The sequence below is a fragment of the Melospiza melodia genome, chromosome Z (assembly GCF_035770615.1).
Source record: "Melospiza melodia melodia isolate bMelMel2 chromosome Z, bMelMel2.pri, whole genome shotgun sequence".
Taxonomy (NCBI): Eukaryota; Metazoa; Chordata; class Aves; order Passeriformes; family Passerellidae; genus Melospiza; species Melospiza melodia.
In genome coordinates this window covers 58,273,796-58,287,814 of record NC_086226.1, presented here as the reverse complement: position 1 = coordinate 58,287,814, position 14,019 = coordinate 58,273,796, and the positions used below count along the sequence as shown (strand labels likewise).

At 35.4% G+C, this 14,019-nt stretch overlaps 1 protein-coding gene across 2 annotated transcripts in view; it reads left to right on the top strand.

The window, feature by feature from the left end:
* Positions 1 to 14,019, top strand: part of LOC134431655 (hippocampus abundant transcript-like protein 1) — a 47,615-nt gene that overhangs the window by 11,687 nt on the left and 21,909 nt on the right. For both annotated transcript variants that reach the window (XM_063179755.1, XM_063179754.1), the window contains exons 2-10: positions 278 to 373; positions 3,481 to 3,543; positions 5,739 to 5,866; positions 6,739 to 6,853; positions 7,814 to 8,032; positions 9,107 to 9,220; positions 9,782 to 9,853; positions 12,308 to 12,420; positions 13,308 to 13,405. In XM_063179755.1, coding sequence (XP_063035825.1) covers positions 278 to 373; positions 3,481 to 3,543; positions 5,739 to 5,866; positions 6,739 to 6,853; positions 7,814 to 8,032; positions 9,107 to 9,220; positions 9,782 to 9,853; positions 12,308 to 12,420; positions 13,308 to 13,405 — 1,018 coding nt within the window. The remainder of the gene's footprint in view (positions 1 to 277; positions 374 to 3,480; positions 3,544 to 5,738; positions 5,867 to 6,738; positions 6,854 to 7,813; positions 8,033 to 9,106; positions 9,221 to 9,781; positions 9,854 to 12,307; positions 12,421 to 13,307; positions 13,406 to 14,019) is intronic.

Genomic DNA, 14,019 nt, shown 5'->3' with positions numbered 1-14,019 from the left:
AGCAGTACAGGACAATGTCAGGAATAGGGCCAATAATTCTTTTCAGTCAGCAGGTGTTCAAGGGAACAAACTTGAAGTTCCCTGGAGATCTTTAATTGTTTTGTAATACAAAACAATTTCTCCTCCCTTGTTTGGCTTATTGTTGTTCCCAAGGGCTTGGTTAGTAGGTCATGCTGAAAAAGTGGTTATGCTCAAAACATGTTTGTAAGAGATATTTGCACATGTAATGAAGTGGATGTGTACAACCACTGCATTTGTTCTGTATTTTTTTTTTTAGCAACAAGGTATTGGTCGGCCGAGTGTTTACCATGCAGTGGTGGTCATATTCCTGGAATTCTTTGCCTGGGGGCTCTTGACAACCCCAATGCTAGCGGTAAGTATATAAGTATGCTTACAGAACCATGCATTTCATCAGCTGTTGCCTTGGTATTGACAAATGTTAATTTGCTAATTTCTAGGGATTTTGGATTTAATTTGCTTTATAGTAATGCATATCTCAGTACCTCAATTCCAGAAGTCTAAGCAGCTGAGATCTGGACTGCTGAAAGACTAGAAGATAAAGAAAAATAAATTAATTCTGCTGTACTGCTCTTTAACTCTTATTTGCCTTTTAGACTAACACCAGTTTAGTCTATTGATTAAAGTATCTCTGGAAATTCTGGCTTTTTCAAGACTTCGTAGTTTAGTTAATCTTCCTCTTGTAACAACTGAATAAACTATGCAACCCTTCATTAACTATGTATATTCCCATGGGCTGACTGTTTAGTCAGCATGTAACTTCAAGTGCAAAGGCATTCATGTAAGAAATGGATTTCATAAGTATTTATTATGTTCTGGTTATTTTCTAGGTGAACAGATAATTTGAGTGTTTGGTAATAGGATATGAAGCATTTAATTTGAAAGCATGGATCTCGTTCATTTTAGTGGGGCCTGCCTGTGGGCAATTGCAGAAGGTCTACCTCTACTAGTCCAGGTTTTCATTACTTGAGACCACTTTGAAAACATGGCAAAAAAAGTTTTGTATGATTGAAAGAGTTAATTTTTTTCCTTCTCCAAACTCCAAGTAAGATAATGTACATAACTCTTGGAATGTATTTGCCTAACTTTTCTAAAGGCTGTTGCTGAACTTCGTAACATTACTTAGTAATAAAGAAGTTCACATAAACAGTTGACACATTTCCATAAAGCAGTTGTCTCACAAAATGACTGTCCTCTCATCCTGTCTTGCTGCTGTCAAAATATAGGGAAGCTTACTGGGTGGTCTTTCTTGTATTTCCTTTTTCTTTGCTTTTTTTTCTTAACCAAAGTGCTCAATTTCAACTTGTCCAAGTTTGGCACTTCTCATTTAAAAGGATAAATATGCAAATCATGATTCTTACAGATGTGTAAACCTCCACAAATTTTAACAGAACTGTCTATTCAATAGTTGCCCAGTAGTATGCTCCAACTGGAATAGGTCCATAGTTGAAGGTAATCATCTTTTTTTGTAATCAGCTTTGTAAACACTGAATGGCTGCTGTGTGGTTTATATAATTTCAAGTCTGGTTTGATACTTTGCACCTGTCTTGTGATGTACCTCTGGTAGCTTACATTATGAGCTAGCAGTACTAGATATCATGTAGAGAGTGATATCAGCAATGTTCAGCCTTTGTTCTGCCAGCTGCCTACTTCTGCTCAAGCAGGTTTGTCAGGTAGGAAGGGCAGAAATGATAATGTCTGGCCTGTTGATCAAAGCTCATGGTTATTCAATTTTTTGTGGTTTTTTTCCATGATTCTGTAGGTCATTGTTCATTTTTAGTCTAATAAAATGTTGCATACTATGAAAATAAATTGTTTGATGGCTGAGATTATTTAAAGTTAAATTTTAAATTGCTTTTTCACTTCTTTTGACATATGCCAGCAAAACTGTACTGTTAGTTTCATGACACTATACTTGGAGAAGAAAAGATTTAAAGTCTTTGTAAAGCACACAAAGGCTATTCTAGTCAAAGACTACCCAGAGGTTATGGACATTTTTTTTTAATTTATGGACTTGTAACCAGTGTTAGTAAGTTACCATAAGCAATATTAATTACTTAATGACATGTTCTCTCTTCAATATGTATATATATATTTTGAATATGTATCTATTGGTAGAACTGGAATAAAGCAGTTCCCTCTACCAGTTTGTCAACTTCTCTTGTCTATAAAGTAACAAATTAATATCAAAAAACTTGAACTTAGTATCAGCAAGGGTTACCTCTCAGGAAAAAATACTAGAAAACAGCTCACAGGTAATTAGATTTGACTCTCTGAGTTTCCTATTTTTGTTTGTTTTGTTTTGTTTTTCTTTAACTTTGAAGGCATCTACTTTTAGATCTGTAATTTGAGTTCTGATCTTTTTTTTCCTCAGTTTATAAAATCAGTGTTCTAACAGGTGAAAAATTGTTTTAAATACCTAATCAAAGGATGATGGCAGGAGGGAAAAGTGATGTAAATAAGGAGAATTATCTGACCAGTAATTAGTAAGAGAACCACCACTTTGATTAAACCTATGATTTGAGAATCTGAGTCTTCCTATAAAAATGATGCTAATACTTTTCAGTGACCCTTTCTCAGTATACATATAAGTAATTTTTGTAATTGGTGGCACTTAGCTATAAATATCAGGTGCAAATGAATGTGAGTTTTGTTTGAATCTGAATTTTTGTGCATATATGTTTTGAACATCACAATAATTTTTTTTTAGTCAATGTGATAGCACCTGTGAGGCCCCTTAACTCTCTTGCATATTTATGGTAAATCTGTTTAGCATAGATTAACATTCTTGTCCTTGAATTAGGACTGCTGATAAAGCACCTTACATGAATTCGTAGCTGTATTTAAACACTCAGAACTCTTGCTGGTATTTGTAAGCATCTACTTACTAATTGGAAGTGTTTCTTACTGTATGGCTATTTAATAGCCATAGTGTGTTCAGTTGTGAATATAGCACTATTTTTTCTGTGTCAATGTAATTTAGCAGAATCTCATTTTCACTCTTAAATATTGACAGTCATATTTTCACTCTTGAATATTTTAACTCTTAAATATTGTCAGTCAACCTTTTAAATGAAGCAGCTACATAAAAATTTTATAATTTGTACTGCCTGGAGATGGTTTTTGCTTACATTGATCCTCTTTTTGAGCAGTGTCCCAAACCAACTATCTGTGCATTACAGTCTTTGCCAGCATAGGAACTTATGCTGATAAATACATATTAAATCTTGTTTACATTTTCTTGTGAAAACAAAAAAGAGGTAGAAGATGCTTTGATTCTTGTTGTTCCAGGTTTTTTTGGTTGTTTTTTTTTTTTTTTTTTTTTTTTTTTGGGATAAGATCCTTTTTTTCTAACAAGTTTTCATAGAGCTATCCTGTTTTACAAATCAAGTTTAAACTTGGAATTAACTCTCTCCTGTCTCTCATAATTAAAATGGTGCTTTTTTTCCCCCCTTCCTTCAGGTCTTACATGAAACATTTCCCAGTCATACATTTTTAATGAATGGACTTATTCAAGGTGTTAAGGTAAGATGTTTTTTAAACCTCTGACCTAAGTATTCTGTGTGTTTGACTTGTCTCAACTACATTTTCCATAAGAACATAACAAAACAATGAGAATGTAGTTAATTCTTAAATCATTTTTTTACTGTAGTGGTTGTTTCTTGGGCTGAATTCAAGTTTTACTGCGGAAGTGGCAGTATCTTGAGAGAAGTGGAATGTTTCTCAGAAATTTAAATTCCTCTCATTTGAATAGGTTCCACTTGTAGCTATTTGCAATTTTGATAAGGATCTGTCTGAAAATAAAGCTACGTTTTTGTTGTCTGCTTCCTAATGTTAAATGATTTATGTCAGAGGAAAATGAATGCAATCATGATCATACCATTGAGATAGAAAATGAAGCATTTGATCATTGTGATTTTGTCTTAAAATGCTGCATAAGAGCTAATTTTCATCAGGTTTGTTTATTTTCTGGTCTTATTTTTTTAATCAGCTCTTGAACATTCTGTGATATTCAAGATATTCAGGGCAATTTATAGCTTACTTAGACCACTGCATTCCCACAGTGATTATGCTGAATTGTGGCCGCAAAAAAGCTTGCAAGAGTTTTATAGCATAACTAATGTAAAGTCTTATCTTTCATAACTCTTGTGCTGAGAGGCTGCAAAGCCCTTGCTCAAACTTATGACTAAGATAATTTGTAGCGCTCAGAAATTATTTTTCTCTATGTCATGTAACAAATCTAAAGCACTGCTTTTAGCTGTAAGAACATAACATCCTTAGGATCAGCTTGCTGGTCTTGCTGTCTTTCATGGTGAACTGGCAGAACACAGTGCACTTGGGATGTTTGTCTCAGACTGAAAGAGGAAGTTATCTTCTCATTGTTCTCATAGGCAAACAAAGCTCATGTTCCTCTTCCTGTTTTGAGTTTTTCTCTCGCACTGCAATGTAACTATGTATTAAAAGTAGTAAATAGAGGGTTCCCCATAGATTTTGTGCAGAGCATGCCTGTAGAAAAGTGCTGTAATGTAATGAATAGGTCTAATAAACTGGAGATCAAAGGCTGGGGAGATCTTATACTTCTGTGTCTTTTTTCTTTAAAACTTTGTTTGTGAAATGTTGGAAATGTTTTTGACAGCAAAACATGTTAGTTCATGTGGCACTGAAATCTGATTCTAAGGAACAGAAAATGTAATTTCAATTGAGTAAGACATGTAACTTTCCAAGGATCTGGTAGTCTGGCTTTACAGCTTTTGCTCTCAGTCTACTTACTGAAAATGTTGAAAATCAGGTTTGTTTGTAAGGATTTGACAGAACAGTTTCTTAGTATAGCAAGTCTGTATGCATATGTTAAACTTGTGTGACTACATTTGAATAAGAGAGGTAAGCTAAAGTTAGCCAGAGTAGGCTTCCAGGGTATTAAGGTGCTTACAGAACCATGCATTTACTAATGTTTGGACTTACGGCGCAATTGGATTGATAAATGAAGAATGTACTAATTAGGAGGAACTGTTCCCCAATTAACAAACCTGTGAAATCCTTTCCTATTTTAATTCTCCTGAGTAATAAAACGGATATGAGGCCTAGATTCTAGGACTTCATGAAATTCTGGAAAAATCTAGTATTTGATGCTTAGTTAATTTTTTCTGTTTTTACTGTACATGTGAGTCTGACCTTTACCACAGGAATCTCATTATGGTGTCCATGATCTCAAGTTGCCAGGCCTGCTCAAATGATCTTAATAGTTCTTGCTATTTACAGATGTACTGTACAGGATGAATATGTAGTATAAAGCAGTAAGTGTTTAATTTAAGCTGTTGAATTTGTTCAGAGAGCAGTTATGTTACCCAAAGCTCTCTCCTAGGACAGTTCAAATTAGAGGGCAACTTGGGTTTGAAATCTAGCACTGAGTGTCTTGATAGAGGTTAAGATAATGTCTTTTGTGGAACTAGACTGTATTTTGGAGATGTTAAAGATTTTGCAGTCTGTATTACTTCTATATTGAATCAAATGGCGCTTGAAAAAACATATGCTATCTCTTTTTTCTTATTTTTAAAATTCACTCAAGTTTGATTTGAAGCATAAAACATCAGAATCAGAAAACTAGACTGTAGAACAAATAATGTCAGTTTTCAGTTATCTGTTTTATTCTCTTCTTATATTGTAAAATGAGCCTTGGAAATGTAGCTGCAGACATACTAATTGTTTTTCTTCTGTCACAGGGTTTTTTGTCATTTCTCAGTGCTCCACTAATAGGTGCTCTCTCAGATGCTTGGGGAAGAAAATATTTTCTTCTTCTTACAGTTTTCTTCACCTGTGTCCCAATTCCATTAATGCGAATAAGCCCATGGTAAGTGGTACAAACTGGAGTAGCAGTCTTGTCAGGACAGCAGATATTCAGAGGAGATGTCTGGGGAAATGGGAAGGGGACAATAAGATAAGAAGAAAGCAGCTTTCCTTTCAAGACATGATTGCATTATTCTGGAGATTTTCTGTTCAAGATGTATTCAAACTGTGTGTCCTAAAAGTAGAAATAATGGAATATGAACTATATTCATACAAGTATAAAGCATTTCTTTCAAGGATTTGACAATCCCATCTAACTCTATTTTAAGACCAGCTGTTAATTTTTTCCCTTAATGACTGACAGTAATAAATTTTTTTAAAGCTAAATGAACCTTATCATTTATTTGCTAAAGAAAAGTATAATTGTTGCTAGTGAGATCTTTTACCTGTTTGATTAGTACTTTGAAACCAAGTTAGTACTGCTCAGTTACTACTTTAGTTGCATTTACGTTAATTGTGAAACTTGGAAGAATTATAAAAGAATTTTGTTTACAGTCTGAATGCATTCAGATTCAGGTTCCACAGTATTATATGTCTGATAGTTTATTCCTTAACTGGCTGATGAAATAACTTCTAAGATAGTTAATTTTTCGTAGCTTGAACTCAAGAGGGTAAAAATCTATGCATACCATGTCCTCAAAGGACGACTTCTTCTTTTAGGCTGATGTATAGTAAACAGAAGAATATAAAATAATTTGAATGCTGTTTTCCAGTATTTAAGTGAGACTGTACAGTCATTCATTCATCTCTAGTAAAGTTCTGTGTTAGTTTTCAAGGAACCCTCCTCCTAGACTTAAACACAAACTTGCTTATTAGTAAGATAAAAAGCAAGAGATCTTAGTTCAAATTTTGTAATTGTTGCTTTTAAATTATTAGGTGGTACTTCGCTATGATTTCAGTATGTGGAATATTTTCTGTTACCTTTTCTGTAATATTTGCCTATGTAGCTGATGTAACAGAAGAGCATAAAAGAACTACAGCCTACGGACTGGTAAGATATGCTCAGTTTGGGGCAAAAGGTCAGATTATGACCTTCATATTGAAGTTGTGTTTTGATGTACAGATTGTTTCCCGATTAAAGAGTTTGATAAAGAAGTGTACCACAGTTCAGAACGCTGGATTAGTGTTCACACAGTGAACAGAGTGCTGTGTGCTCATGGGAGCAGAATTAAAATTTGACAACTTGCGTACAGGGCATGTGTAAGAAAGAATGTCTTTAACTTTTGCAAACAGAACATTAAATGTTAAAGACAATGCAAGTAATATAATTTAGCAATAGTTTTCCATCACCTCTATGTTGCATATATAGTTCATATGACTTCTTTTTGGTATAAAATGGCCTTTTCTAACGTTAGCATGGTAAGAAGGGATGAAAATGCATAAAACAGTATTTTTAATAACTTAGATATGATCCTTCTTCACGATCAAAAGATGAGGAAAATAACTTGGTTAGTACAAACTAGTCCATTCAGAGGTAATATAATTCCTGCTTAGTGTGCTTCCCTAATATCTATATTACTTTATGTTTTGGAGGTCTATTGATAGATGTCCTTAGCTTTTAAACTTCTTTTAGGCAGGCATTTAAATGTACTGACAACTTTTTCAGTGAAATCACTTCAAATTCCTAATTAGAAAACAAAATAAAGATTTTAGTCTATTTGAAGGTAAGAGCCATTTTCCTTTGAGCCAAACCTGATCTTGGAGTGCAAATCCTGTCTAGTATGGTGTGCTGTTGAGAAGGCAGTAGAGACTGTATTTGGGACCCATACTTATTGTTGTAAATAGTATGTGGTTTATTTACTTTTTTGTTTGGTTTGGGTTTTTTACTTGAATTTTTACTGGGGTGTTTTTTCAATGACACTTCTAGGGAGGGGTGGTGAGCAAGTTACTTCCTTTTTCTGTAATGGGAGAATAACCACTTTTTGATGGGTTTGTAAACTGTTGTGCATAGGTATCTGCCACCTTTGCGGCAAGCTTGGTGACTAGTCCTGCCCTTGGAGCATACCTGTCTGCCAGCTACGGGGATAGTCTGGTTGTACTGGTGGCCACGTTGGTGGCCGTCGTGGACATCTTTTTCATCCTGCTAGCTGTACCAGAATCTCTGCCAGAAAAAATAAGACCTGCTTCATGGGGATCTTCTATATCATGGGAACAGGCAGATCCTTTTGCAGTAAGATGCACTTCAATAAGTTGTTACTAAATATTTGGTGATTGATAAGTAATAATTATTCGTTTCAGTTTGTAAGCTTGAGAAGTCTTCAGCCTTACTGGTAGCTTCACTGTTGGGTATGCCGTAGTTTCCGTTCTCTGCTCTTGCCCATAAAGATCTAACTACATTTGAAAAGCAAAATCAAACCAAACTTTGTGGATGAAATAATTCTAGATTTGAAAATAATGTTTGGTGTGAAATCCAACGGTACAATACTTTAACTTTCTAACTTAGGTGCTCTATTTTATTGCGAACAGAAATGCTGAATTCTTATGCACCAATATTTTAGGTTTTTACATACTCAATTTATGACTGTACTTTTGGCAGTATCTCTCGGCACTCTTGATTTCCACTTTTGGTTGTGTATGATTTATTTCTAATAGAGATTGGATCTATAAAGCCTGATCTTTTTGTGGGCATATATAGGAAGGGCTAAAACATACCATGCAGTCTTTGTAGTAACTTCACTCACTCACACGTACTCAGTTATTTTATGTTTTCATTACACCTTGATATCTTAAGAAAGGAAGAAGTGATTTTTCTTCTCAAGATCTGTCCTGCTGGGAACTGGTTCTGAATATTGAGAGATGAATGGCATGCTTGAAAGACTGCAGTTACAGAATTTGTTTTCCGCAATTTATTTGTTCTTTAAAGTAATTAATTATAATTATAATCGGTGAACAAGTGTAAGAAATGTATATTATTTGCTAGTATCTTTCAAAACAAATAATTACTGTGGAGGTCCATTAGAAGACATTAGTTATTACAATTATGTAATGCTGTTTTTGGGGAGTAGTTTTGACTTGGTACTGAACAGTAGCTTCAAAAATCTCGATGGAAACTTTACTGAAGAATTGAGTTCCCCAAACTGTATATAAAGAGATTGTTTGTGACTTAATGTTCAGCTTAACTGTGTCCATGTGTAATTGTTTTGATGTATATGCATACAAATAAAAGGGAATATACCTTCTTTCTTTACGCTTTCATAGGCTTTGTACTATGTTTTAATACCTGCCTTGTTCTTTTGTTTTACAGTCTCTGAAAAAGGTTAGAAAAGACCCTACAGTTCTCCCAATCTGCATTACAGTGTTATTCTCATATCTGCCTGAGGCTGGCCAGTATTCTAGTTTCTTTCTGTACTTAAGACAGGTAAATGTTGATCTCTTCGCATCTTACTAAGGATGTTTAAATAAGTATTCCCTATGACTTCTTTGTTGTTATAGGCTTTGCTTGGAGGCCTGCTTTCTGCCAAAGTAAAACTTTAAGATTAAAAGCAGGGTGATTTGCTAAGCCAAAAACTGAGTAACACTTGACTCCTGATGCATAAACCCTGCAGTATTTTAAGCACGTGTTTACCTTAAGCAGGCCTTTGTTCTCATTTAGTACAGCAGTTTCTGAGTCTGTCTTGAAGTGGGATCTTGCCTGTCAAAGACCAGCCGTGTTTTGGGGAGGGATAGAGAACTTTAGTTTCCAGATCTATGACTTCTTTTGTCTCCTTTTTTTAAGGCAGGTTTTTTTTTCCCCTTTATACTTTTCTTGGCAAAGAGTCAAGTAGGGATCATTCTTGAAAGTGGACACTTCCTGAATGGATCCTGTATAAATCTAGAGTATAAGCAGGGATGAGTGTTTTCATTGAAAAGATATTCCCTGCTACTAATTGTCCTGCATTGTGTTTGGCATTTGTTTCACACAATTTCTGCTTCTCTACAGGTTATAGGCTTTGGATCTGCTAGCATTGCGGCATTTATAGCTGTGGTGGGCATTCTGTCCATAATAGCTCAGGTAAGCTCTGTTTCTTAATGCTTCATTTAAGCTCATCTAAAAACTTTTTACCTGCTCTAATGTCAGTGTATCTTGCATTCACTAAATGTTGTATTCGTGATACAGTCCATGTAAATTTCTTACTTTGTATAAGCTTTCCGTGGTAATACTGGATCTGGATATCAGAAAGATAAAATTTGCTTGACTTGGATCAGTAAATTCATTGGAACTCTGACTTAAAATTATTAAAACAATACAGGAAATTTGTTACTAAATGCAAGGCATTCTGAAAGGGAAGTGCCTTATTTTAAATAAAAGTCATGCTACTTGCACCTGCTCAGTTGGTTTGTGCTATCAAACTTGCATACAGGCAGTCTTTCCAGGGTGACTTAGGCTCCGCTTGGAGGCTGAGGAGCTGTGAGGCCTTGTTATCTTCTTGTCATATTTCTTAATTGGCAACAGTGAGCTGATTTTATGTCTTTTGTAAATCCAGGTTTTTATTATGCGATCTTTGGTATCTTTATGGATGCAGTTTGTCTTCCTGTTCTGATGACAAGAGGAGGAATGGCATATGGAGTATGTTGTACCCTTGCTGCCATTCTTAGCTGAACGAAGGTCTTACTGTTTTGATGTAAACAACACATTCATCAATGTTTACTGGTTTTCCTAGTGTCAGTTGTGGCCTTCCTTAGCAATTCAAGAAATTATTTTAATCTTTGTGCTGTGGTTTTTTCTGAGGCTATTGTGTGCCCTCACATCTGCCAGTCATACTTTATGCTGACCAGTATTTTTCTAAAAATCTCTAAGATGGTTTTCCTTCTGGTTTATAATTTTCAGTGTTAAAATGAGGAAAATCTTTTGATTTTTGAGCTTTTTGAAGAGTACAGCTTAGTAATCTAGGCTTATTGACATAATCTTTGCTTCATAAATACTGATTTGTGTTGGCATGTTGGGTAAGAAAGAACTGAAGATAGAATTACCGTATTTTTTCTATGTAGCATTCAAACTAGAAATGAAAAACAAGAAAGCTAGGGTGAGCAGTTGTCCTTGGCTGGATGACAAATACCCACCAAGCTGCTCCAGCACTCCCCTTTCCAGACAGACAGGGAAGAAAACTTAAAGTAAAAAACAACTCTTAGGAGATAAGGTAGCTTATTAAAGCAAAAGCAAAAGTTTAGTTGCACAAACAGGGGGGGAAAAAAGGTTTATTTTCTGCCTCCCATGAGCTAGCAGTGTTGAGCCACTTCCTGGGAAGAAGGACTTCCACACACGTAGCAGTTGCCCTGAAAATTAAACATCATAAATAACAAATGCCCCATTCCTCCTCCTTTTCTAGCTTTGGTATCTGAGCTGATACCATATGGGATGAGTTATCCCTTTGGTCAGTTTGGGTCAGTGGGCCAAGTTTTGTCCCCTCCCAGGATCTTACCCATTCCCAGTCTGCTGATATGGGGGGATTGTTGAGAGACAGCGCTGATGCTGTGCCAGCACTGCTCAGCAGTAGCCAGAGCACTGGTGTGTTAACAACACCTTTCCAGCTACCAACCAGTGAGACCAGTCAGAGCTGCTGTGGGAAAATCAACTCCATCTCAGACAGACAATCAGGAAGAGAAGAGAGGAAGTGTATTCTGCTCTGCAGTCCTGATTCCTTTTCTCTGTATTTTTACTGAAGTATTGCTGAGTTTCTCCTGTTAAAGAAAAGTGTGTGGTCCATTAACTGAATCAAGTTGTCCATGTGGAAGTGTCTGCTTCTTGCCCTGAGTGTCTTGTATCTGAATTGGGATCTCCTTTCTCCTCAGCAGTAACACTTCTAAAAAATGGAAATACTGATCTTTGATTAGGATTAGCTTTCATGTGCAAATGAAAAGGTCATGTCAGTTATGTAAAGAGTCAGTAGAAAATGTAATTAATGGTGCCTTGGAATTGGCCAAATTTCAGTGTATGTGATGAAGGTGACAAAGCAGCAGGATTTACTTGTAAGTTTAAATGTAAATTTGCAAAATAATTCAGCTGACCTAAGGAGTTTACTTTCTTCTGAGCTAGCAGTCTTTTTTTCTCTAGTATTTGTAAATACTGGTAAATTCAAGTTGTGTCCAGCCTGCACTGTCTTTGCTTGGTAACTGCTTTTATTTTGTGGAGTGCTCTATTCCGTAATACACTAGGGCTTGTAGAGGTGAAAATGAAAGCCTGTTTGCATTGGAAATAGACACTGTCATCTAATATACATAGAGAAGGCAGTACATATGGTTCTGGATGTCCCAAAGTAGTAACCCTTTAAGTGTTAAGAATATCTGTACATTAAATGTTGAAATTACTTATCTGTATTTTGGGCTTAATACAGGAGGAGAAAGAGGACAATTGTTGTGAATTTTCTCATCATTTGAAAGGTCCTCTGAATTACTTTGCATGGGAGAAATTACTTTAGCAAGTCTGACTTTTTAAAACAACTTTTGGTTGAACTTACTTCTCTTGCAGACTTTGTTTCTCAGTATCTTGATGAGAACTATAGGGAACAAAAACACAGTTCTCCTTGGTCTTGGCTTTCAGATCTTTCAGCTGGCTTGGTATGGTTTTGGATCTCAGTCTTGGTAAGCATGCATTTTGCTATGTAGACACTTGTTAAGGAGCTGAAAGGTTTTTTCTTTCCCCCGACAAATTCTACTTTTGTTGTCATGGGTATTTGAATGTTCTGTGAATTAAGTATTCCCATTTTCATTACTCTACCAAAATTTGGTCTGTGTTTTGCATATGTTGGAATGATAGAATTTTGTGTACTTACAGCCCTTTGGAAAAGGGAGTCTTTGCAACATTTTGTTCCACTGAGTACTAAGTCTATGAATGTGGTTAAAACTTTTTCTTAAACTCACAAGCTAATAAGTAGCATGTTCTCTCTAGTAATTCCACTAGATCTATTTTACCCATTAGGTATTGGACCTATACTTGTTTTTGTAACATATTTTCTTACTCCAACTATCATTGGTCTTAGAAACTATCTACAGTTTCTTCTGTTGGAAACTGTCTAGAGTTTCTTCTGTCTTTAAGTAGAGACAATTGGAACCATAAGCTAGAAAATCTTACTCTTTACAAAGTGTGTCCTGCTGAGAGGGAGGAGTGCTTGTCATTTATCAAGAGTACTTCCTAGTCAGTTGTAGAAACTAGAGAATTGTCTCTCTGGGACACCCTGGGAAATTGTTTCTTTGTACAATGTTTGGAGAGGAAAGCCTGCTTCCCTCCCATTCCCATTTTTTTTCTCTGCTAGGATAAAATCAAATCCAATGTGCTTCTCTTTCAGCAAGTTCAGAATAATATATGGGAAGGGAGCAGGAAGATAACCAGATAATTTCCAGTTCTTTAGGTGTTTTATTATGTATATTTTGAAAGGAATGAAATGTTAAATAAGGGTGCTCTTGTGGGAGTGTGGGGAGTAATTATAAGGGCAGTGTCATTTTAAATTCAAATTATGTATTTAACACAGGATGATGTGGGCAGCGGGAGCTGTAGCAGCGATGTCAAGCATTACATTTCCAGCAATAAGTGCTCTGGTTTCACGAAATGCAGAGGCAGATCAACAAGGTGAGTATTTGATAAATTGCTGGTTTTGCATCAGACTGCTTTTTTCTCTAGAAAGCAGAAGAGTTACTTAGGTGTACTGTTCAAATTATCTTTGTGTGTTTTCACTTGGTAGTACCTGTGGAAGTCTGCTAGTCCATGTAGGGAGGAAGGAAGTGCACAAATTTATCATATTTACATTGTAAAAGACATAATTTCTGATTAGCTACTTCTTGTCTTTCTTTCTGTAAAAGTACTATGAAGGCAACAAAAACATTCTCTTTTTTTCTCTTCCTTTTATTATATGCAGTATTCTCTAAGTAAACAGTGAGGATTAATGTAACAATACTACCTTTTTAATTACACATTTTACCAGATTGAAATAAATGAAGGAAAGAAGTTTTTTTTTTTTTTTTTGTAGAAAAGTTGGGCCTTTTTGATACAATACTTCAGATTTTCCAGGAGTAGAAAAGGATGCCAACATAACCAGTTAAACTGAGAAAACACATAATTTACTGTTTTTGATATGAAAAGCAATGTACAGTCAGAAATTAGTCCTCCTTTAAAGTGAAATGAGAAGTCATCACAAATTAGAACACTGGTAAAAAGACTTTGTATTGTTCTCGAACTTGAATTTA